The sequence below is a fragment of the Panthera uncia genome, chromosome B1 (genome assembly GCF_023721935.1).
Source record: "Panthera uncia isolate 11264 chromosome B1, Puncia_PCG_1.0, whole genome shotgun sequence".
In the NCBI taxonomy this organism is placed as follows: domain Eukaryota; kingdom Metazoa; phylum Chordata; class Mammalia; order Carnivora; family Felidae; genus Panthera; species Panthera uncia.
Window position 1 is genome coordinate 129,095,585 of NC_064811.1, and position 25,466 is coordinate 129,121,050.

A 25,466-nucleotide genomic window follows, 5' to 3' on the forward strand; every position below is an offset into this window, starting at 1 on the left:
ATATATGTACTTGGGAAGCTATATCAGTTTATAACTTCCCTATTGGTGGCAATAGATATACAAAAGAGTATGATTTTAAAAGGCAGTAAAATTATAGAGATACAAACAAGATTCTAATATAACTATGGCAATATAATAACTGTCTAGTTGGGTCTATTAACATGTTAATCATCCTAGAAAATTTTTATAAGCCCAAAGTCTTAAAAATATTGTAATAATTGAGGTAAATTGCACTAGATTATTCTCCTTTTAAAAGGCTCTCTTGAATCTATAGAATTGTATTATCCACTTAAAAGTTTTAGATAGATAAATAGAGCCCAGTGACCCCCTTATGTAGCTCATGGATCTATGAATTACGTATGTTGTATATAAATTTTATATTTATATAAAACCTGATTTTTTTTTTCTGGTGAAAGATCTATAGATTTCTTTGGATTCATAAAAGGATTTAGAACCCATGAAAGGTTAAGAATCTGTCCTGGTGGACACCCAGAGATGCCTTATTTGAGCAGTAGGGGTCACTGCTGCTCTTCATAATGATAGGAGCATTTTTCCCTAATAAGAATTTTCCCTTATCTTTATAAGGATAGAAGGATTTACCACCTAAATTATTGTGAGTGATTTATTAATGTAAATATGAAGTCTTTGTAAAACCAATAGTACATATTTTAAGGAAGGCCTCTCTTTACTAACTGATCTTTTTTTTTTTTTCTTAAACTCACCAATATACAAGATACCTTTATTCTCTTTCAAATACTGTGTCCTTTGCCCTTGAGTAAGTGATAGAAGGTCACATGAATATGGATTTCAGTGTCATTTTCATCAGATTTTTCACTGGAAGTGTTTTCTGGTTTTTATACTCCTAAAAAGATGGATAGTATTTCTTCTTCTCTCAGTTTAGGTTAAATATGTAATCTCTTTCAGACACTACTTTCTTTCCATGCAATATTCTTTAGCCTTGTTTGACTCAAAATGTCCTTTGCCCCATGAATTTCAGATGTGTAATTCTTCACTAATTCAAAAGGCAGGAATGGTGGAAATTATCATGTGTTTTTGAATTTCTAACATCAGAACCAATTAAAAAGAATACTTGCACATTTCTTCAGGAGTTTGATCTTTGTTTATTGCAATGCTAAGAATGAGCCCAAATGCCAAGGTAGTGTTAGCAAGTGATTTCTGGTAACAGAGTTAAGAGGAAAGCTTCTGGGACCACAGGAGACAGTGAGGGAGCTATTCTTCCAGTTAATGCCTGGAAAGGCCTGGGACATAATGAAGCTGCACTGTCAGAAATATCTTAGTGAGGGATGTGTGCATGTGACAGAGAGACAGAGAGAGAGAGAGAGAGAGAAGGGAAGTGTTATTTATCACAATTTCTCCTTCTACTTTGTGAAGTCCCAGCCCATGTCACAAAAACAAGTGTCAAATTGAACATGATAATGACTCATAATTTACTTTTTTGTGTGTTTCTATTTTGCAAAAATGTGTCAGTGTTTATGCTGACACAGAAAAAACAGCAATGTGACATTTCCAGTTTTCTTAGCTGAGTTCATATACTACCATGTTTGATGGTAATGTTTGTTTAATTATCTGTGTTCCCCAATAGACGTATGGGGTGAGTATAGTGTGATATCCACATCACACACCCAGTATCTGGATAACTTGCAATTGGTAGGCCTTCAAAATTTGTTGAAAGATTGAATAAGTGAGGTGTTAAGATTTAGACACTTACGTGTGGGGATGGAAGGCACTGAGACCTTAATTTTGATGTGAGTTGCAGGTATTGAGTCTGTAGAGTAGGAAATTGTGTGTCTCTGGATGTGTATATTATGTGCTCACTCCTGAAAAAATGCTACTATCGCAACAACAATTAATTTAATCTTAGCCCTCTTCTGTGTGTAAGGCAGAGAATTGCTTGTGTCAGGACAGTCTGTATTTCTGTTCATTGTAAATTTTATGAAAATGAATTATTCTCCAATATATTTAGGTAAGTTAATGCCACATTTTATCCAGGTTATATAAAAGTTATTTCTGACATTAAATTACAAGATGCTCTTTGAGGGCCGCCTCGGTGGCTCGGTCAGTTAAGCACCCAGTTCTTGGTTTCAACTCAGGTCATGATTTCATGGTTTGTGAGTTCCAGCACTGTGTCAGGTTCTGCAGTGACAGTATGGAGCCTGCTTGGGATTCTCTGTCTCCCTCTCTCTCACTACCCCTCCCCTGCTCTTCCTCTCTCCCTCAATTGGAAAAACTATTAGAAAAATAAGACAATTCAGTAAGAGAGCTGAGTACAAAACAATATTTAAAACTCAATAGCTTCCAGGGCGTCTGGCTGGCTCAGTCGGTAGAGCATGCGACTCATGATCTCGGGGTAAGTTTGAGTCCCACGTTGGGTGTGGAAATTACTTAAAAAAAAATCTTAATGGAAAAAATCAGTATCTTTCATATATGCAGATAAAAAATATAATGGGGGAAATGATCTTATATATGACAGCAATAAATGCAAAATGTTTAAGACCTAGGAAAATATTTAAGGGGCACATCCCTCCAAAAAGACTTGAAACGATGAAAATGCACAGTTATTCTTAGATTGGAAACGTCAAAATCATAAATGTCTGTTATACCATTAATCTAATCCTGAGCACATTTTATTGAAAATATTTTTAATTCAAGAAATAGTTATTAAATAGTGAAATATTTTTAAATGAATTTTCCTAAAATACTCTGAAATAAAATAAAAACTTTTATTTTCTACAGATTTTATTGCTGGTACTATACACTTAAAGTATAAAAACCTTTAGTGATTTATTGCATTGTTTGAAAACACAGCTTTTCCTTCTAATGTGAAATTTATGCTTAAAAAATAGTCTGATTTCTAAAAATTTGCTCTTAAGTTTCCCTTTGGATTAGCTCAGCAAACTCCAGGAGCCATCTCAGCCTAAGTTACCAAAAGGTAACAGGGGAGTGGGTACTGTTAGAAGGACATCAGGTGTCTCACACATTTGACAGAATAATCAAATGAGCAAGTTTAGAGGTTTTGGTCACGTCTGCTGCCAACGTTGGCAGGCTTTCTCTCTCCAGAATGCTGCTATGAATGTGACACCAGGTCAATCAACCTGATTCTTTGCTTATTTCCTCTGAAAATATTACATTGGGGGAGAGAAGCTGAGAGGGCTAGCTCAGGGAAGGAGTCCACCACCAGCTCAACCATCTGTGGCTGGAGGATCAGAGCATCACTATACTATCAGGACTACGGGAGCCCTATGTTTTAAGGGTCATTCCAGGAGAAGGGAGCATCAGTCTAACAGGTGTCCGTTACAGCCTTGTGGTTTTGAGTCTAAATGTGACAGGAGCAGAAGAGCATCTCTGTCTTTTCTCTAGCTTTTCTTATTGGCACTGTGTTAAAGAAGAAAATGTCCTGTTTTCCCCTCTTGCCATGCTCTTTATCAGCTTCCTTCAGAAAAGCAAACTGATTTCTTCCAAGTCAATAGAAAGACTCTCCATAAGACACAGAGCTAGCCCCTACGCTTCTTCCCTGCAATGTGCTTTCCCATTGCAAATGGCTGACCAATTACAACTGTCATTGGCATACTGGCCTCAAGCTTGCCCATCAAAGCTCTGGTCTAAGTTAGCCTCCAGCTCTTGTTTATTAATTTCTTCTTGAATAGTGGTTCTCAAACTGTAGTGCAGGATAAGAAAAGAAAAATACAGAGACTAACAGCGATTTGGTATAGTTTCTCAAATGCCATGCCTATTTAGACAAAGATAATCAGTATCTCCTTTCATTCATTTAATCATTTTTTCATTCATACATTCATAAATTTGTTCCACAGTTATTTATAAAATACCTACCATGTGCGAGCTGTGTGATATAAACCATACAGTCATTCAAACAACAGGTTTCAAACCAAAAAGACTTTTCCTTTCGAATCCCTTTTCCATCTGAAGGAGGTTATATCCCTAAGTTACAATTCCCAAAACCTCATCTTACCCTGACTTAGGTTCAGTACATGTTATTACAAGTAGTTCTCATTTTCTGTCTTCGACTGTAGACATAAAGCTTCATGATTAGAGAGCATTTGTCTATCTCATCCACCAAAATATCCTTGCCCCCCAGAAAACTACTTGCTGCACAGTAGGTGCTCTATAAATATTTGATAGACACAAATTGCCTTGTGTTCTGTAGATGGGGCCTGACATGAATTGGAAAGGTATCAACGACAAGTATTTTGACAATCAGTGTCCCCAAGTCAGCCCTTCATGCCAGAGAGCTGCTTGCTGGGCAGGACAGATTATCTGTATTCTCTGTCACTGATTTACTGTCCTTGACCTATGTAATGGTATCAGCTAATAGGAAGAACACAGTACTATTGACCTGAAAATATAACTGAACAAATTGTACTCCCTTCCTCTTCCACCAATGGCATCAACACTCTTAAAACTTTAAGTATTTTTATAAGCAGAATGTCTGCAAAACTATTTCTTCTCTTTGAAAATATGGTAATTTACTTTGTAATATCAGGCACTTTAGAGTGTTAGAGTAACTGTACATAACTCAATAGGAAAAATATCTAACAAGAACTAGAATTTTAAAAAGTCTCATAGTTATTATCACTGCATTGGTCATACCTCTCATACCAACATGAATATCCACATCCACACCCATACTTGAGGGTGAAAATAAAGACTAAGAGTGAGTGTGCTAGTCTGAGACCTTATAGTCCCGAGACAATGAGCTGGCCAAAACAAGAACAAACCAACCAAAAAGCTACTGGTAAATTCTTTGTAATGTTTATAGTTTGTTGGGCCATGTAGTATAATGGGCCAGAGCATGGTCTATAGCATCAGACGAACTTGGGTCAAGTCCTGGTACGGTATTTACTACCTGTATGCCTTGGGTGTTTACTTAATCTCTCTGAACCTCAGTTTCATCATCTATAGAACTTAGTGGCTTCAAGAATTAAGTAAGATAAATGATTATCAGGACTTGGCTTCTGAGGCATGTTTCAGTGAATGCTAGTTCAGTCATTCATTCTACAAATTTTTATTGAATTTGTTTATCTTGCTCACAAATGTGTCTCTAGCATACTACCTGTTGCATAGGAAGCTCCCAAGATCTTTTTGTGGAATGAATGTTAAGTCTCTACTTTTATAGAATATATGTTGGAGTAGTTTTCATCCTCCACCTCCTGTTGCTGAGGGCAGGAATACCAGAGGAAAAACAAGTGGGAATTTAAAGGAATTTTCATTTTAATGTTGTACACATTAAAATTCTATTATATGCCAGAAGAAACTTAAAAATTAATAAGCTTCTGAAAATTAAATAATGGTTCTGTCACTAGTTTCAGTGCTTGAAAATGAAGTAATAATATGATAATGTTACGTCAAAAGAAAAAAATTGTTTTAGTCTTCCTATCAGATAGTCTTTTCAAATCAGTAAGGATCTGACATCATGAAAATAAGACCCTGTCCAGATAATTAAAATGAGAGTTTTCTCAGTTACATTTTGAAGACAAATTTTCTTGCATCTCATTTTAATGAATACATGCATATATTTGCTTTTATGGTTAGATGTGTATTCTTCTAAGAAAAATTAAAACTAAGCCAGTCTTAAAATACAGTACTTACTCAGTACTAGTACATGGGACACAAATTTGAAAAAATCCAGTGAAGTAGTTCACTTAATTTAAACTCAATACTGAGCTTCATAAATTTGAGTTAAAAGAAGTTTGGGAATGTAACCTATGGGAATGTAACCAAGAGAAGAAAATAATTTAGTGAGTCTCGAGCCATTATCAAGAATCTGCTTCCAAGCATGGTTTATAGGTAAGGAATTAAGAGGTACAAACCTGCATTATAATTTTTTTAATGTTTATTTATTTTTCAGAGAGAGACAGACAGAATGAGTGGGGGAGGGGCAGACAGAGAGGGAGACACAGAATCTGAGGCAAGCTCCAGTCTCTGAGCTGTCAGCACAGACCCCAACACAGGGCTTGAACTCATGAATCATGAGATCATGACCTGAGCCGAAGTCGGACACTTAACCAACTGAGCCACCCAGGATTCCCTAAACTTGCATTATAAACTAAATAAGTCATGGGGATGAAAAGTACAGCATAGGGAATAGAGTCAGTAATACTGTAATAATGCCTATGGTGACAGGTGATTGCCGTGGTATTTCCTAAGGTACGGAATTGTAGAATCACTATGTCGTACACCTGAAACTAATATATTTTATGTCAACTATACTTCACCAAAAATATACTCTCCGGATCCAGACATGGATAACCTACTATCTTTCAAATAAAATCATTTTTCAAATATCTTGAGAATGTTTCACTTTCCATACCCCCCCCCACACACACACACAGAAAATGCCATAAAGCAACACATTTGATGGGATTTGTGTTCTTGACTTTGAGTTCCCCACTGATTCTTGTAAGAATTGCTAATCCTGATTGCAACAAATAAATAGAAAGATAAGAGACATGGATTTGGTGGCTTACAGAAAATAATGAAAGCAAATGGACCACATTTATTATTTGGGCCGCTATTTGAAATAGATGTATGAAGCCTTCACTAATGGTAAAATAACATTGTTTTTATAAACAATATAATATACTATAAAATATATATAATGTAATATAAAAAATAAAGTGTTAATTATGTATCCAATCACAATAATAACGCTTTGGTTTAGGAATCTTTATTAATTATTTTAACAGTGTTTTGAATTGTGTGAACATTTTAATTTATATTAATAAAGGAAAAAATGTGGAAAGAGGGGAGAGCAAAAAGAAAAGATGGTATTTTCTTTTTGATATTTGTTTATCAGAGCATAAGGCATGAGTTCTAATATTCCTAATCTGATTAATGTCTCAAAGAAAGGATAAACACATGGTGATATACTATTATTCTTAATTTATTGGCCTCTTTTAAAACTCAATTACGTGATTGCTTCAAAGCATAAACATTTGTATACTTTTAGAGAAGTCACAGTTTTAGTGGATTCCTTGCGGGTAGGTCCAAATTTTTTGGTTGGATTAAAAATACTTATTTCTTCACACATTCTTTGTGAGCCTCTGCAGCATGCACATTAATTTACAGGAAAGGTGATACACATCTCTTTCAGGAATGCCCTAATTTTCCCTCGTATTGTCCAATTAAATGAATTGAAATACCCTGGTGTTTCTAAATTCAGCCGACAGAGAATAGTTTTATGACAAGTAAATAAGTCTTGCTGGGAAGATGTTGCTTAAGTGATAAAATGGTTCAGCCAACAGGTGAACCAACAAATTAAATATTAACTAAGGAGGGTAACCATTTCTAAAATCCTACCTAACAAAGGCTTCAGCTATATATAGGATTGAAGATCTCCCAGTTAAGTCCATAAGTAAGGGACAATTTCTTGGAGCTTCTAAAAGTTTAAAACCATGAAGAATCTAATACTGCTACTACTGTGTGCTTTTATTATTAAGTCACAAGCTATTGATTACTATGATGAGGTGACTATTTAAAAATTATTATATTATTACTAATATTATTAATATAAAATATAACAACATAATCATATGGGAATATTTATCTTAACGAAATTAACATTGATTTTAGTTCTGAAATTGAAGTGGGACCCATTTTATTTAAAGAATGTTACATAGTATTTCTTACATAAAAACAAAATAATGATTTCTTGTTTTCTTGTTCATCTATATTTTCCCAGGGAGAAGAAGACAGAGCTGTGGTAAGATTGTTTTACTCACTTGTTATCCTGAGTACTGTGATTTTCATTTAGTTCTAGCAACACATTATTACAATTATGAGGACAAATCTAAGAATTTTGAAGACTATGAAAAAAAGGAAAAGCAGTATTTTAAAAGAAAAAAGCTGTGGTAGCTTACTCTTTGGTGAAGGAAAGTAATATATAGCTCCTGAAATTACTGGCAACTTCTGAATGAAAATTATAAATGAATCTAAAAGCAGAATAGACCAAATACAGTGATAGAAAATGAAATGATCGTTCTTTTCAAGTGTGCAAATCTAAGTCATAAGTAGTATTTATTTTTATTACTAATAGTTATGAAACACGTAGCTCAGTATAATTTATTCATTCGTAGAACAGTTTTTCTTTAACTACTATCTCTGCTGTTTTCTTTCTCTTGGTTTGAAGATAACAGATATACAGAAATGCATTTATGGAGATAACTAAAGAATTTTAATTGTGTTCTCAAATGAATTATGATCAAATTTCTTGCGCACAACATAGTATGTCACACTAAAAATAAGAGTAAACTTCAAGGAAGGGATTTGTTTGCAACATTTGTTGAATTTGAGGGGAACCTAAGTTGTTTTAATTATCAAAGTATACAGATAAAGAGATGCTTGTCTGGTTAATTGCATTAGCTAAGAAGAATGGAAAGAATGTATAAGAGTAAACTTTTGTAATACCTAGCTAAGCACTTTTACATTTCTACTCATCAGCTAATCCTTACAGAGATAGTTTACTAGTTTAAGCTCCAAAGTGGATTTTCTAGTTTCAGTTATTTCACTGAGTGATCTTCATGAACCCCAATATCCATATAATTTCTTTAAATATTTTTAATTCCTTTTCTCTGTAAAGCTAGATGGTCAATGCTCTCTCTCCAATGGCACCCTGAAATAGAAAGAAAATATTTTTCTTCTGTTATAATTTGATTTGTAATAAACAGGTGAATCACATTTCATAATATTCCTGGTAGAACAGACCAGCTCTGGGACCTCATGAAATATGTATATTTTCCCCAAATCCTCACATGTTATTATTTTTATTGCAATTACACATACTCGGATACCTATGATGATTATGCAGGGGGATTCGGAGCCAACTTGCCTGGGTTTAAAGCCTAGCACACTCACACTAAATGTTAAGTGCTATTGTAACTTAATGAATAAATGACAGCAAAATTCAAAATAGAGTCATTGCATGACTTCTAGGCTCACTGAATAGCTGGAGAGCTTAGTCTTTTCATCAAATATAGTCTTTGTTAATTTGTAATTAAGCCCCCCAAAGTATAATTGCTGACAAAGACCACATGACAATTTAGTTAATCCAAGCAAACACTTTTATATTGCATTGCATATTTTCCACCTCATTATGTTTTAAGGTAATATTCTTTAAGTTAGCAAATAATTTTAGTCGCATGCCTTGAGAATTATTTTAAATATGAGAAAATTATGATGTTTGATAAAGAAATCATGTAGGAATTTCATGAGAATGGTATAAGAAATAATTTTGTTGATATAAGATAAGGTTAGGATTGGAATTAGTATAGGAAAAGCCATTTAAACTATAGTATCTACTGTGTGTTTGCAGTAGAAATAATGAGTACTTACTATGTGTCAGGAACTCTTTGGAGGGTGTGAGATGCAATGTCATTTAATCTTTACAATCATCTTAGACAGCAGATACTCTTATTATCCCTATTTTACAGATAAGGAAACTAGAGCACAGAAAAAATAACTTGCCCAAGGTTGGATAGCTAGTAAGTGGTAGGGTCAAGATTTGAACCCCAGCAGTCTGGCTCCAGAAGACCTTAGTCCTCTTCAAACACGTTAGCCTCAAAGATTGTCTGATTACAAAGAAATCCAAAATAAATTTCACTTTTTTAAAAAATCTGTATTACCTCTTAAATATTGTTATATAAGATTTAGGTAAATTGATCGTCTAATTCATAAAAATTGAAAGTGGGAAAATAATTAACAATAATTACAGGAATTTAGTAATCCAAATAGCTGGAGAAAATTCCTCCTGACAGTGTAGATTTCTTACTATTTTATGTATTCCAGTGTATAGGTTTCAGGAATCTGATGTCATCGCTCTTCATAATCTGATGCAGCTTTATTTTAAGACCTCTTTTTAAAAACTCCCTCAGGTATAATACTTTTCACGCAGTTTTTCTATTGTTACCGAAGAGACCAACGACTAACCAGTTGATGGACCTTAAAGAAACCATTAATTATGTGATAACCTAATTTATGAAATGAGAGTATTGGAATCGTTACATCTCAAATCTTTGATAACACTTTACATTTATTTCTGCCTGGTTCCCCAAGGGTTTTGTGGATGCCCGTGGTCATCGGCCCCTCGACAAGAAGAGGGAAGAGGCTCCCAGCCTGAGACCTGTCCCACCACCCGTTAGTGGAGGTGGCTATCGGGCTCGACCAGCCAAAACAGTGGCCAGCCAAAAGAAAATAGAAAGAAAAGCCCCTGATGCTGGGGGCTGTCTTCATGCTGACCCAGACCTGGTGAGTGCATCAGTGTTTCTTGTTGGAATGGGTCTCCCATGCAGAGAAAGCCTATGTTCATTATGGTTTCCTAATGTTGCCTTGACCCCCATTATTATCATTATTTTGTTTCGTTATTTTGGAAATAACTACAAAACTTACTGGGCCTTGGGATAAGGGCTCCTTTCTAGTCCTCTTTAGTTTGAGCCTGAGATTGTGAATGAGGTACATGGATGTTGTTTTTAGCTTTGTGTTTTGCCCACCTCATTTGTTCAAGTGGTAAAATTTTCACAGCCCTACTTATTTTTTCTGTGGTAAGTACTAATTTTACTCTTCAGAGGACTATGATGATGACTCTAGAATTTCTGGACTTACATAACAGAAAATGAAATTGCAAGTTTTTATACTGGCTCGTGATATTATTGCGTTTTCACTATGTGGTATTTTCACAAATACCTGTAATCCGAATCCTCTAATGCCTGCCATTTTCTTTGTTTGCAGGGAGTGTTGTGTCCTACAGGATGTCAGTTGCAAGATACTTTGGTAAAACAGGAAAGACCAATCAGAAAAAGTATAGAGGAGTTAAATAATAATGTGGAGTCTGTGTCCCAGTCCTCTTCTAGCACCTTTCAGTATATAACACTGCTAAAAGACATGTGGAAAAACAGGCAGAAACAAATAAAAGGTAGGTATCCTGTGTTTTATGTTTGATTCTGCTCTAAAATTGGAACTTGTTTGACTGCATGGGAATGCATGATTCTGAGAAGATGAACCTTTCTAGATTAGCTTAAGTAGCAGTCTACTGCTTTCAGTATGAGCCTGAATACCCTCCGGTTCTCACTTAGGCCCCTTTACCTCCCACTTGTCATATAAGCATGATTCAGCACTTATTCTCAGCTAGAATCATTTTGTGTAGAAAAAAAAAAATCTCTGTGAGTCCTTATTTTTATTCTAGAAGAAACTTGTGAATCAGAAGGCAATATTCAGAGCAAAATTTAGCACTTATAGATTTAATACTTCAGGTTTTGAATACAAAAGGGTAATCTATGGCATACTCACTTGTGTTGCAGGTAATGCTACCAGATCTTTGAATCTTGAGATCTGAATGCTCTTGAGTGCTTGAGATCTGAATCTTGAGTGCTCTTGGCTGGGTGGTAGGAATAAGCTAGTGAGTAAGACTGGCGTAGGCATTTCAATGAGTAACTTACCTAAATTTGGGCATTTTTCAAAGGTATCATGACATTCCTCTTGTAAATTTCAAGGCTCTAGTGTACTTTTGTGAGATGGATAAGTAAATCAAGGGTATCCAATCCATATGATGTTGAACTTCTGAGATGGAAGGTCTAAATACTGCTTTCTCCTTTTTTCCTCACCAGAGAAATAAAGAACCTATTGGATTCATTATTAGGCAGAATCTTTAGCTTATACCTAAGGTAAATTACTAATACAGCAACTAGACTTTATGTTAATTTGTATGTCATGGGCCGAATAATTTCCCCTAAGTACAACTGCATATCATGATTTCTCTGCAGCTATTAGTTTATTCTCAGAAAATTGAAATTACAACTGTATGGATGAATACACCTAGCTTTTTTATCAGAAGAAAATGCTCATCACTCCTACATAATTTCATTTTTCCAGAAAATGAAAATGCAATAAATGAGTACTCCTCAGAGCTGGAAAAGCACCGACTGTATATAGACGAGACTGTGAACAGCAATATCCCAATCAACCTTCGTGTGCTCCGTTCAATCCTGGAAAACTTGAGAAGCAAAATACAAAAATTAGAATCGGATGTCTCAGCTCAGATGGAATACTGCCGCACCCCATGCACAGTCAGTTGCAATATTCCTGTGGTGTCTGGCAAAGGTAACTAATTAATAAACATATTTCTAGAAAGTTCCAGAAGAACAAACACTCTAAAAATATGAGGTAACTTTAAAAAGCTTAGTGGCTTTTCCCCAACAAATCCTAATGACGTTAGAGCACATCATGAGGATATCCCTACCGTGCTGTGTTCAGACATAGCCTAATGTATTCGCCAATTTTTGACGAACAGGTTGTAGTGCAATGATGGTGGTAGCTCCACTTGACTAATGCACGTGCTTGCTTGGATAGATGGAAGAATGTAGGTGGATGTGGGTGTTTCTCCTTACCAATGTATTCTGGAAGGTTCTAAATATCCTAGGACAAAGAAGGTGGAGAAGGGCTTTTCTCATTCCCTAGAACTCAAAACTGATGTTTCAAGGATGATTCAATTTCTACAACTTCTTCTCAAATGTCTGAAATAAAGCATTCCTCAGTAACTTATGTAATCAGTTATCTTACACAACTGATAACTAAAGACCAAGAAATTATGTTGTTGTTCCCTGAATATAGTATGTTATCTTATGTTTGCAGAATGTGAGGAAATCATCAGGAACGGAGGTGAAACATCTGAAATGTATCTCATTCAGCCTCACAGTTCTATCACACCATACAGAGTATACTGTGACATGACCACAGAGAATGGAGGTAAGTATTTGATGATGGTTGACCTATCATGCTGTAATTATTTTGATGCCATAGAATGCCAAGAAATAAAACCTAGCTTGACATAACTAACAATGATCCATTTGATTTGGAATTCATCCTGATATTTTAAAGGTTATAAAATATCTATGATTCACAATTTGGAGTGAGATAAAGCATTTGCAGTCTCCAAAGACTTTAAGTTTTCCATTCATATTTATTTCCTTATTGTACACATTTTGAAGCACTAAACATACCTGGGCATAAAATAAATTAAATAGATGAGGAATTTAGACATTCTCCTCAAAGTGAGATTGTTGTCGGTTAATAGATGCTATTTTTGTTTCTTTCAACCAAAGGATGGACAGTAATTCAGAATCGTCAAGATGGTAGTGTTGACTTTGGCAGGAAATGGGATCCATATAAACAAGGATTTGGAAATATTGCAACTAATGCAGATGGGAAAAAATACTGTGGTGTACCAGGTAAAACTGGGAGTACAAAAATAAAATCATCCTTGGGTAAAAAAATTTTTTTTTCATTACAAAAAAACATGGCTTTGGGAGTCTGTTTTTGGGAGTTTTAGGAGGTTAAGAAGAGTTTACAAAAAGAATGTGAAAGTTAAAGATAAGGAAAGAAAAACAGTTTTTATTTTATTTTTGTTAAATGTTTATTTATTTTCAAAGAGAGAGAGTGTGTGTGACTGCACAAGCACCCATACACACACACTCGCACACACACATGTCAGGGAGGGGCAGAGAGAGAGAGGGAGAGAGAATTCCAAGCAGGCTCCCCACTGTGAGCCCAGAGCCTGCCTGACCCGGGGCTCAATCTCACGACCTGAGCCTAATTCAAGAGTCAGATGCTTAACCAACTGAGTCACCCAGGCACCCCGAAAGGCAGTTTTTCATTTCCAAACGTTTTATTTCTATTGAGGCTTTACTCTATTTTTCCTTTAGGTGAGTATTGGCTCGGAAATGATAAAATTAGCCAGCTTACCAACATGGGTCCCACAGAACTTTTGATTGAAATGGAGGACTGGAAAGGAGATAAGGTGAAGGCACTCTATGGAGGATTCACCGTACAGAACGAGGCCAACAAATACCAGCTCTCAGTGAACAAATATAAGGGAACAGCTGGCAATGCCCTCATAGAAGGAGCCTCTCAACTGGTGGGAGAGAACCAGACCATGACCATTCACAACAGCATGTACTTCAGCACGTATGACAGGGACAATGATGGCTGGTATGTATTGTGTTTTTCCCTCCTGCTTTAAAAGCCACTATGGATGTTTTTATTAGAGTCATTAATGATAGCTCATGTTATTAACAGCTGTCATTTCTTGGGCCCCTACCGTGTGTTAGCCACTGTAGGAAGCTCTTTATCTATCACTCTAAGATATTTCCACAATCAGGTTGCTATTATTATTCTCACTTTACAGATGAAGTGCAGAGAGATTAAGTAATTGACTGAAAGTTATACAACTATAAAATATGGAACTGGAACGAGAGCACATTCCCTTTACATAGTGAGCGTTTAGATAAATTTCTGTATCTATATATTCTCAAGTGTATATTGAAACCTCCATTTTGTTTTCCAGGGTTCTCTAACACTGAGGCGGCTGAAAGCTGTCATGTCAGTTTAAAGAAACAAATACAGATGGACTTGTCACATAGGCCCAGTTCTCTCCCTTTCTTGTTGTAGGGCAGGGAAGACATTTTGCGTGCTAGTGTGACTTTGCTTACAGAACCAGCGTATAACTTGAAGGATCACTGTATGCAGCACTCTTCTGCGGGCACTTTGCAAAGAATTTACTTGACGGCACTGCAGTTCTAATAACCCCAAACATTTTCTTTCAGGATAACTGCAGATCCCAAAAAACAGTGTTCTAAAGAGGATGGTGGCGGATGGTGGTATAATAGATGCCACGCAGCCAATCCAAATGGCCGATATTACTGGGGTGGACATTACAGCTGGGACATGGCGAAACACGGCACAGATGATGGAGTTGTATGGATGAACTGGAAGGGGTCCTGGTATTCAATGAAGAAGATGTCTATGAAGATCAGACCCTTCTTCCCACAGCAATAACCCCCAAAACATAGATTTTTATTCTTCTATATGTAATAACATTTTTGTATATTATGCCATTGGAATATGCTTTCACACATTATATCCCTCTAAAACTATCAAAAGGTCGTGAGTGTGACTTTTTGGGAAAAAGTATTTAGGCTAAATGACATTAAAAATAGCACACGAGTTATTTTCGTATTCTTCCTTTGTATTTCTCACCGAGGAGTAACTAAAACAGTAATTGTGAACACTGTTCATAATTTCAATTTCAGTTGCGGAAAGTTTCGAATTAGGAAGAGGAATTTTCTATCCTTGTTGTAGAAAAGGTATTAGGCAAACTAAAAAGTTATGTTCAAAAGCCCACTTTAATACTCTTTGTTTATATAAGATCCGTCACACAAAAAAAAAACTTTCAAAAAGACTTATTAGTTAAACTAGTCATTGTTGCAAATAAATTATTCTTACTTTGTAATCCACATGATCAATGAGTTAGGCTTTGAACCTGGAAGAAAAGAGAAGCAATCACAACTTTGAGCAGCTAGCAAACTGGCACTGAACACATGAAGATTCAAAATCTCACTCTGCACCATGGGAAAACCACTACGCTGCCCCTTAGCTAGACTTTGGGATCAGAGATCCCAAGAGGACAATGAGGGTCTGATATTCATCAATTGGTTTTTGGGAGGAAGAGTGGGGTAGGAAGCAGCAGTTACCTATTGTCCCTGGAAATTATGCCTACTGACATCAATTGGATGTTTGTTTTTTTCCATGATAACACCGGAACTAAAGTAGAAGTGGGTTTTGTGTTCTTTCTACTTCTTCCCAAGAAATGAGTATATCAACTCAATACTGCCTTTATCCTCTGTTCTCCCATCATTTCACTGCCCTGGGCAACCCTATGCCCCTAGACTCTCCTTCCCTAACGTAGCATCATTGCCACTGATTTTCACAGAAACTTATTGTCCCATAGCTCAGCCTCTTAACCTTTGCATCTAAGCAGAGGTTATTAATTTTTTATCACAGAAATGCTGTCCCTGTTTTGATTCCTCATCAAATCCAATTTCAACTTTTACCTGGTTTCCCTGCCGTAGGTTCTGTCTCACCCCTACCTGTACTCTATCTGTTACTCTGCCATCACATAGAGTGTCCTAAAATAGGAAATTCTGACCAAGTTACCTCCCTGCTTAATGTCAGCTTTGTGTAATCTAAATGTTCAAATCCAAATTCCTTGATTTGGGGTGAAAATGGTTTGCTACTTGGTCCCAGCACCTTCTCCTGCCCCCTTCACTGCACATCTACATTCTTGTCACAGTGAATTTTCCACCATTCCAGAGAAGGTCAGGCCCTTTTATATTATGCTGCCATTATTAATAGCATTTTTCTCCCAACGCTATCTGACAATTTACTGTTCATTTTTTAAGCCTCACTTTAACTGCAATTTCTGTTTTATATACCTTTCTCTTTTACTAATCATGAGCTCTTATTCACCTTTGATTCCAGAATCACCAGCCTGTCAGAAAGCACGATTTTCATAAATTCATAAATCGTGGATGACTAAATCCACTGATTATCAAGATCTTGGATAACCCTCCCCCCAATTTTTCGTATAGAACCCATTTTCTAATAAAGTCACATGCAGAAACTTCACATGGGAAATATTTGAAAGTAGAATTTAAAAATAAATTTTTAACGTTTATTTTTATTTTGAAAGAGATAGAAAGAGCAAGCTGGGGAGGAGTTGACAAAAAGGGAGACTGAATACCAAGCAGGCTCCCTGCTGTCAGCTTAGAGCCCGATGCAGGACTCGAACTCCTAAACCCTGAGACCATGACCTGAGCTGAAATTGAGTCAGATGTTTAACTGACTGAGCCACTCAAGTGCCCAGAAGTAGAACTTGTGCAGCAAGGCTGAGTATAGCAAAAGTCCATCGAATCAAGGATTGGAAGATGGCCAGAGCCCAATCCGAGGGCAGTATCCCTCAGACCTTGCTCAACCCCTTACAAACTCACAGAAGATCTAATGAATAGTTAGAGCTTAAAGTAAAGCCACAGATTAAAAGAAAACCATTAAAGTAGACAATCTGATAGTCAATTCTTAGCTAATGTGCAAATAGCAGAAACACGGAGACCATTCCTGGGTGATGTGTAATATCTATTTAGAAAGAAGTAAGCTTTCTTAAGTTATCATTTGATAAGATATGCTACATATCTGATCTTGCCCATTCAAACATCACAATTTTGAATATAATACAAAGGAAGTGTCCACAAGTTAAAATATACAAAACAGTTTCAAAAAAGACTGACTAATGACTTTTATGAAGATAATTAAAAAAAAAACTGGTTGGAAATTATTAATCCCATGCTGTGGCATGAGAACTATAATATATTTTCTTATATATTCAAGACTGAAATTATATAAAAAAAACTAGGAAGGGTATATGTACTTGGGACGTCAACTTCCAGTTCCTCTGCATTTTAGGAACCAAGAAAAAAAGCTAACCAATGTAACTGACAAATTGTCTATTACACTGAGCACAGATTTTTCCACATGGGCCAAAAATGAAGGTATTTATTTATTTAGTTAGTTATATTTTTTAATATGAAGTTTATTGCCAAAAATGAAGGTTAATGTGACACACCACCAGCTGCAGCAACTTAGTTGATGTTGTTGTTTCACTTTTACTCACCAAACATTACGTACGCTTATTTAAAATACAGATATCCTGGGGTCAATTCAGAGTTATTACATCAGAGTCTCTACATGGGAAAAGCCTCGGAGTCTGTATTTTTAAATAAATGTCCCCAATAGATTCTGATCCCTGGCTGGAGTTTTAGAATGACTGATACAGTCTGCGTTTGCATTTTTACCTGAGACTCCCATCATTTTCATGGAGCCTTTCTTTCACCCAAATGATGACCATGAGGCGATATTTAGGACGAGTAGCCATCTTTGAAATTATTGTGATTTTATAGGTGGCCAACGCCTGTGTTTAAAACTTGACTTGGGTTTAAACAACACAGTCTCTAAAAGCTGGAAGCATTATTTCTACTCTGATGTCTTTCAGCTCTAGTGATTCTCGGCATTCGACTTTTAGTTTTTTCCAGTGCAGAAACAGCTTAAAAATGCTACCTACCATTTGTACACAGAGCTGAAATTGATTTTCTGAATTCTATCCCTCCCCATACTGGGGCATGTTGATGCTCCCTGCTTGAGCTTCCACTGTTGCTCAACTCAGCACAAAAGCACAATGTGTTGGTGCATAATTATGGCTAAACCAGCAAATGGAACAATTTCTGTTTATTTTAACAACATTGACTGTGGTTTTATGTAATTAAAATAGTATGCATTATTTGAAGAAATTTGGGGAAATATAGGAAAAGTAGAACCACTTATAATCTCAACACTAATAGGAAAACAGCTATTATCTTAGTTTATGTTTTTCTTGTTATCCTATAAATGTGCTAGCCTCGAATTTTTTACCTTGTGTCATGGAAGATGTTCCATGTTACTTAATATTCTTCTATAATGTTATTTTTCTATAATATTCTATATAATAGACTATATAATATTCCATCATCTGAATGGACTCTAATGTTTTAAGCAAGTCCCTGTCACTTAAAATTTAGATTCTTCTGACCTTTTTCTAATAAAGATAATTCTGAAATTAACATCCTTCTACATAACCTTATTTTGCATATATATAATCTGTATTCTATATGATACATATAGAATAAATTTTTAGAAGCAGATTATCTGGAGGAAATAAAGGGGTTGACATTGTAAAGGTTTTTAAAATATATATATATATATATTGCCAAGTGACTCTCCAGAAAAATGGTATCAATTTACCTTTGGCAGACAGAATTACAGGTGTTTGTTTTTATTTTTCTTCTCCCTTACTAACGCTGAATGTTGTAATTAAAACTTTGATAATTGCTTTAATTTTCATATCTTAATTCCTAGAGCAAGTAAGAGATTTTTTAAATGTTTAATGATCAGTTGTCCATCTTCTTTTGAGAGTTACTTTTCATGTCTTTTCCCTAATGTTAATTTTCTTGTAGCATAAATCACCCTTTATATGAATTCTTGACGATTCTTTATGTGTGTAGGATAGCAGTCAGGAACATGATACTACCCTCTATTTATTCAAATATTTTATTTCCTAAGTGATTAGTCTGAGAGAGTCGTATGCAAATAGTCTTACTGGAACTAATATTAACCACTTTCTCTCCTTCTCCCAACCAAGCTGTGACCAACAGGCAATATGTTTTCTGTTTTGTTTTTTGACTGAATTATATTCATTTCTCCAAAAACTGTTTATTTTGAAAAGTTTCATTCTTACAAAAAAATTGCAAGGATAGTTTAATGAATACCTCTATGTCCTTCACCTAGATTCACCAATTGTTTGCTACATTTGCTTTATCTCTCAAAAGGAGATACTTCTAAGCAGTTTTGTAATAGCTTATGTAGGCCTGTGATCTTGAGGTCATAGACCTATTGTAGACAGAATCAAAGGTAGATTTAGCAAATATTTTCCAGAGTGCTATGTTGCAACCACTTTCAGCAATGAGCTGAAGAAGAGGGGCACCAGTGTTCAGTAACTGAACATTTCTTAGCTTAAACCTGGAAGGTCATCTTAAATTTTTTTACCAACGTGGTTTTCGAGTGTTGCTTTCACGATGTGGAAATGGAAGACATATTTTCCAGCTCTTGTATATCGTTCATTTGAATCTCTTCCCCAGGTGCAAATTCCTCACCATACTACTCCCCTCTATGATGTTTCAGGCCCTTGCCATCCCCACCCCCAATTCACTAAGGATTTTTCTCCATAAATGAGATTTACAAAGTACTTGAAATTCAATTAAAAAGAGTATATAAATGAATTAATAAATGCATGAATAAATAGATAAAATATGATATCCCCAAAATGGTTTCTGTGCAAATTTCATTACCTACAAGCAACTTGTACAATATTCATGGCTACCAAATTCTAAATGGTGCTACTTCTTAAGCTGTTTCAGCAAATAGTAGATGTTGTATTATGTTACTCAAGCATAAAAAAAATCTTTAGTTTATGATTTTTGCATTCTGCTTGAACTTATATTAATATGCTGTCCTTTTCTTTTAGACTTTTCTATTTGAGGTTAGTGAACTTCCCTGGATCGATCTTGTTCCGATTCACCAGCTGCATCGCTAGTGTCTGCTAACTAAACTGGAAATGTAAGGGGAGCCCATGACAGAGTAGAATTATGTCAAAAATAACACTGGGGAAATAATTAAAATTACACGGTATATATAATCAAGTTGACCCTTGAACAATGCAGGGGCTAGGAGCTCAGGCCACCACACAATAGAAAACCCAAGTTTAACTTTCAACTCTCCAAAAACTTAATTACTAATAGCCTATTTCTTTTTTTTTAATTTTGTTAAATGTTTACTTATTATTTTTGAGAGAGACAGAGACAGAATGCGAGTGGGTTAGGGGTAGAGAGAGAGACACACACAGAATCGGAAGCAGGCTCCAGGCTCTGGGCTGTCAGCACATAGCCTGATGCGGGACTCGAACTCACAAACTGCGAGATCATGACCTGAGCCGAAGTTGGACGCTCAACCGACTAAGCCACCCAGGCACCCCACTAATAGCCTATTTCTAACCAAAAACCTTACTGATAACATAAACAGTCAATTAGCACATATTTGGTATGTTATATGTGTTATATACTATACTATTACAATGAAGTAAACTGAATAAAATATTACTAAGAAAATCATAAAAAAAATATTTACAGTACCGTACCATAAAAGATCCACATGTAAGTGGACCTGCTCAGTCCAAACCTGTGTTGTTCAAGGATCAACTGTACTCCCATGTTTATCATGTTAAACTACAATATCATCATCCTAGAACTGATAATAAATGCTGTGTGGAACTTAGGTGGTTTAAGCCTGTAAGAATATTCTTGTGAGTTCATTCCCAGATGTGCTCCTTATCATCACGTTATTTAATCTTCCTAAATGACTATTTCTCACTAGAAAAATCAACTTATAAAATGTTCTCACCTTAATTAGAGAAACTCTAGTAATTATTGACCAAAAGTATTCCAGGGGCACCTGGGTGGCTCGGTTGGTTAAGCATCCGACTCAGTTTCAGCTCAGGTCATGATCGCAGTTTGTGAGTTCGAACCCTGCATCAGATTCTCTCTATCATGAGATTTTCTCTATCCCTCACTCTCTGCCCCTCCTCTACTCTCTCTGTCTCTCAAAATAAATAAACTTAAAAAAAATTTTAATAGAAAAAATAAAAATAAATAAAATAAAATAAAAAATTAAAATAAAATAAAATAAAATAAAAAATAAAAAATAAAAATAAAATAAAATAAAAATAAAATAAAATAAATAAAATAAAATGCACCCAGGTGACTCAGTCAGTTAAGTATCCAATTCTTGATATTGGCTCAGTTTGTGATCTCACAGTCATGGGATCAAGCCCTATGCCGGGTTTGCACTGAGCATGGAGCCTGCTTGAGGTTTTCTCTCTCTCCCCCTCTCTCTCTGCCCCTCCCCCCGTGTACGTGAGTGTATGCACTCCCTCTTCTCAAAAATAAATGAATTAAAACAAAATTGTGCTTTAAAATTCATCTTTTATTTTAGGAAAGTTTTCTAAAGAAAGTGACGTGTAAAGATACCTAGGTAAATGTACAGAAAAAGGATTGGGAGTGATGACAATATTAATATTTGACAAGGTAGAATTCTTTTCTAAAAGGATGAAATAAGTAAAAAAATACTTTAATGATAAAAAGTACAATCCATGCAGAAGATCTAACAGTCATAATCTTTCATGTACTAGACAATAAAAGAACCAATCATACAAAGCAAAATTCCTAGAATACAAAGAGATCACACACACATACGAAACCACAGACTAAGATCTTATTATACACACACAGACGACCACATACAAAATGTATGTTTATATAAGCATATGTACATGTAGATGTATGTATTTCAAAATGTGATATAGAAATTACATAAAATAGGAAAATCTATAGAATGTTTAAATAATACCACCAATAAGCTTTTGATAATATTAGATTTCACAACCTACAAATGTAAAAGTATACATTCTTCTTTTTGCCTATGAAACATTCACAAGAATGAATATGTACTTGTCCAGGAAGAATGTCTTAAAAATTCTAAAAGACTTGGAATTAAGTAATTGTTTAAACTAAATAGTTTATGAGATACATGGAAATTCATATTTAAAAGATGATTCACTAATTCCACATGAGGTCAGGGTTATAGAAAAAAAAGAAAGATGACTCACCCTAACTCCCTAAAAGAGTAACTATTTAGAAATTAAGAAAGACCGTTGTAAAGCCCTAGAACAAACAAAAGAAGTAAAAATCTGAAAGTAAAATTTTTTGGCTTAAAAAAAAAAATAAGTGGAGGGTAAGAAGGATAATACTTCACCAAAAGCTATACTTTAAAGATGAGCAAAGTGATAAAAGCACAGGAGAGTGTGTGTATATATATATATATATATATATATGTGTGTGTGTGTGTATATATATATATATATATACACACATCAATTTGTTTTATTCAACAAAATTGGCATTTCAATTCCACTGGCAAAGAATGTTTTTAATAACTGATCCCAGCATAACTGACTATCCATCCATAAGAAAACAAAAGTAGACCTTCTTCATAACATATTAAAATAAATTCTAGCTAATTAAATATTTAAACGTAAAGAGAAAAACCGTAAAAATATTCGAAGAAACTTTTAAAACTTAACTGTATAATCTTGGAATAGGTGAGACATCCTGGAGTAGGGCAGGAAGCACTACATACAGGAGCTCTGGCCTCAAGGAGTTCACAGTCTGGTGTCACAATAACGCAAACAAATATGTTAGAGTTAGGGGTCCACTGTGTTAGTTTTGGGGTAGAAACAAGAGCTCTGAGGGCCCAGAGTAAAATTCCTGGCTCTATGTTCTAGGGTGGGCATTAGGGAAGAGTTCGCAGAAGGAACACTATGAGCTGGATCTTTAAGGATAAAGGGGAGGCTTCTAGGCGGTGTATGCAAAGGAGCAGACTCATTAAAGGATCTGGTATTTCTGATACTAGTGAGAAATTCAATGCAATCCAAATGCAGTGAATGTAGATGTTGAAAAGAGACCAATTTGTGAAAGAGCTTAAATGCAAAGCCAAGAAGTTTCAACTCAACCTCAAGGTAGGCTGTAAGCAGGAGTGCTTTATTTTTTAAAAGGTAACTTTGTGGAGAATGAATGAGCAAAGCCATGGTGGTAAAGGGAGAGGTTAAGAGATGGTTAAACAGCCCAAATTAGAAAAGATTAACTCAAGGGGCACATGGGTGGCTCAGTCAGTTAAGCATCAGACTTTCGATTTTGACTTATGATCTATTGGTTGTGAGATTGAGCCCTACATACAGCCTGCTTAAGATTCTTCTCTCTCTCTCTCTCTCTCTCTCTCTCTTGAAAAAAAAAAAAAAGATTAGCTCAAGATACCATTAGAGCATAAAAGTGCTCTAAGAGTGGTCATTTTTAGAGTAGAAAAGGGTTTAGAAGTAGATTGGACACAAGAATTAAAAAGTGAAGCTGAGAAGGAGCTCAAGTTTTCTAGATTAGGAAGCTGGGGGTTAATGATGCCTCTGCTGGGACAAGAAATACAGAAGATGCAACAGGTTTTGATGAGAAGGTAATTAGTTCAATCTTCGACTAATGAGAAATATCTAACTGGAGGTGTTTGGTATGAGTTGAAGATATGGATATTAAAGGGCCAAAGTTTTAGACTAGGCTATATCATCAACCTACTGATGGTAATCGAAGCTACGGTGATTGTCAGGTCAACCAAGGAGAACATATACTCACGTAGAGAGTGAGAAAAGATGGGCTGGTTAAGACTTCTAATTGCCTACTTCAACATCTATTCTTCTGCTCCTCCTTATTAACAGAATCCTAATATTAATTAGGATAGCCCTATAGGAAGCTAACAGTCAAGGTGTCTCAGCCTCTCCTGCACCTAGGTATGTCCATGTGACAGAGCTGTGGCTGGTGAGACATAAGTAAAAGTGCTGTATGGAACATCCAGGAAAGTTCCTTAAAAGAGAGAAGGTACTCCATTTCCCTTCTGTCTTTCCTCTGTCTTCCAGATTGCCACAGGACATGGTTTGACAGGACATGAGGTAAATTTGAAGATGAAAGCCATTTGTTAGGATGATGGCTTCCTGAAGATACTTAGGAGACATATTACTATATACTTTTTTGGGAATAAGAAATAAGTTTCTGTCTTATATAAGCCACATGCATCAAACCTAATCCCAACTGATAAAAATTAGTATTAATGTTACTGTAACAAGAAACTCCTACATTTAAGGAGTGGTTAAAGAAGGAATTGCCAGTTAAAAAGACTGAGAGGGGTTACTGGGTGGCTCAGTCAGTTGAGCTTTTGACTTCAGCTCAGGTCATGACCTCACCATTCATGGGTTCGAGCCCCTCGTCCAGCTCTGTGCTGACAACTCAGAGCCTGGAGCCTGCTTTGGATTCTGTGTCTCCTTCTCTCTCTCTGCCCCTCCCCTCTTGGTCTCTGTCTCTGTCAAAAATGAATAAACATTAAAAAAATTTTTTTTAAATAAAGAATAAAAACCAAAAATCAAGAGAAAAATGCAGATTGAAGAGGTAGGGTGGGGACAATAACAGCAGATGTTTAAAACATGTCAAGCAGGAGGAGGTTTGAATGTAGGATGTTAAATTTAGAACTACAAAGCCCTTGTTGACTTTAAAGAGAGAAATTTCAAGAAAGCAATAACAGTGAAAACCTAGTTGGGCTTCCATCGTGAATGAGAGTCAGAGGAACTAAATTAATATTTAATTTTGGGAATAAGGGAAATAGAGCAATAAGTTAAAGGCAAAATGGAAAAGAGATGCTTGGTGTCTTTTCTTACAACTAAACTATATCTCCAATGATCCATGATTCTGTTAATATTGGCCATTGTTTATTACATTAAAAGAGGTCACCCATTCTTTGCCAATAAACTCAAAGCCTTCAAAATAAAAGAGAAATGAATGGCCTTTTGCATTCAGAGTCACTTTCATTTGGGGATCTCTGTCCATAATAGTAGGACATTCTGGAAAATAAAATACTTCCTACTCTCAACTCAAATTCTAGGCACGCATATGTGTGAGTGTAAATGGGGCAGGTATAGAGGTGACATGGAACGCCCACATCTGAAATAAATGAAACTTCTTTTAATTCTTTTTTAAAATTTTTATTTACTTTTGGGAGAGAGCAAGCAGGGGGCGGAGCACAGAGAGGGGGACAGAGGATCTGAAGCAGGCTCTGTTCTGAGAGGCTGACAGCAGCAAGCCCATGTGGGGCTCGAACTTTTGAACCCTGAGATCATAACTTGAACCAAAGTTGGATGCTCAACTGACTGAACCACTCAGGTGCCCTGAAACTTCTTTTATTTCTGAAAAAATTCTTCTCTGATTATTCTAATATTTGGAGGTGTATTTGTATCAAGGATTTTTTAAATGTTGGTTTCGTTTGAGAGAGGCAGAGAGTGAGAGAGAGAGAGAGAGAGAGAAAGGCAGGAAGAGAGGGAG

The 25,466-nt window shown here is 35.7% G+C and overlaps 1 protein-coding gene across 1 annotated transcript; it reads left to right on the forward strand.

The window, feature by feature from the left end:
- The first annotated feature begins 7,367 nt into the window (after positions 1 to 7,367).
- FGB (fibrinogen beta chain) lies at positions 7,368 to 15,027 on the forward strand. The gene is made up of 9 exons (XM_049632332.1): positions 7,368 to 7,502; positions 7,718 to 7,738; positions 10,087 to 10,278; positions 10,759 to 10,942; positions 11,899 to 12,126; positions 12,658 to 12,771; positions 13,128 to 13,253; positions 13,728 to 14,013; positions 14,628 to 15,027. The coding sequence occupies exons 1-9, from the start codon at positions 7,431 to 7,433 to the stop codon at positions 14,857 to 14,859; spliced, it is 1,455 nt and encodes a 484-aa protein (XP_049488289.1). The 5' UTR covers positions 7,368 to 7,430; the 3' UTR covers positions 14,860 to 15,027.
- The last annotated feature ends 10,439 nt before the right edge of the window (positions 15,028 to 25,466 follow it).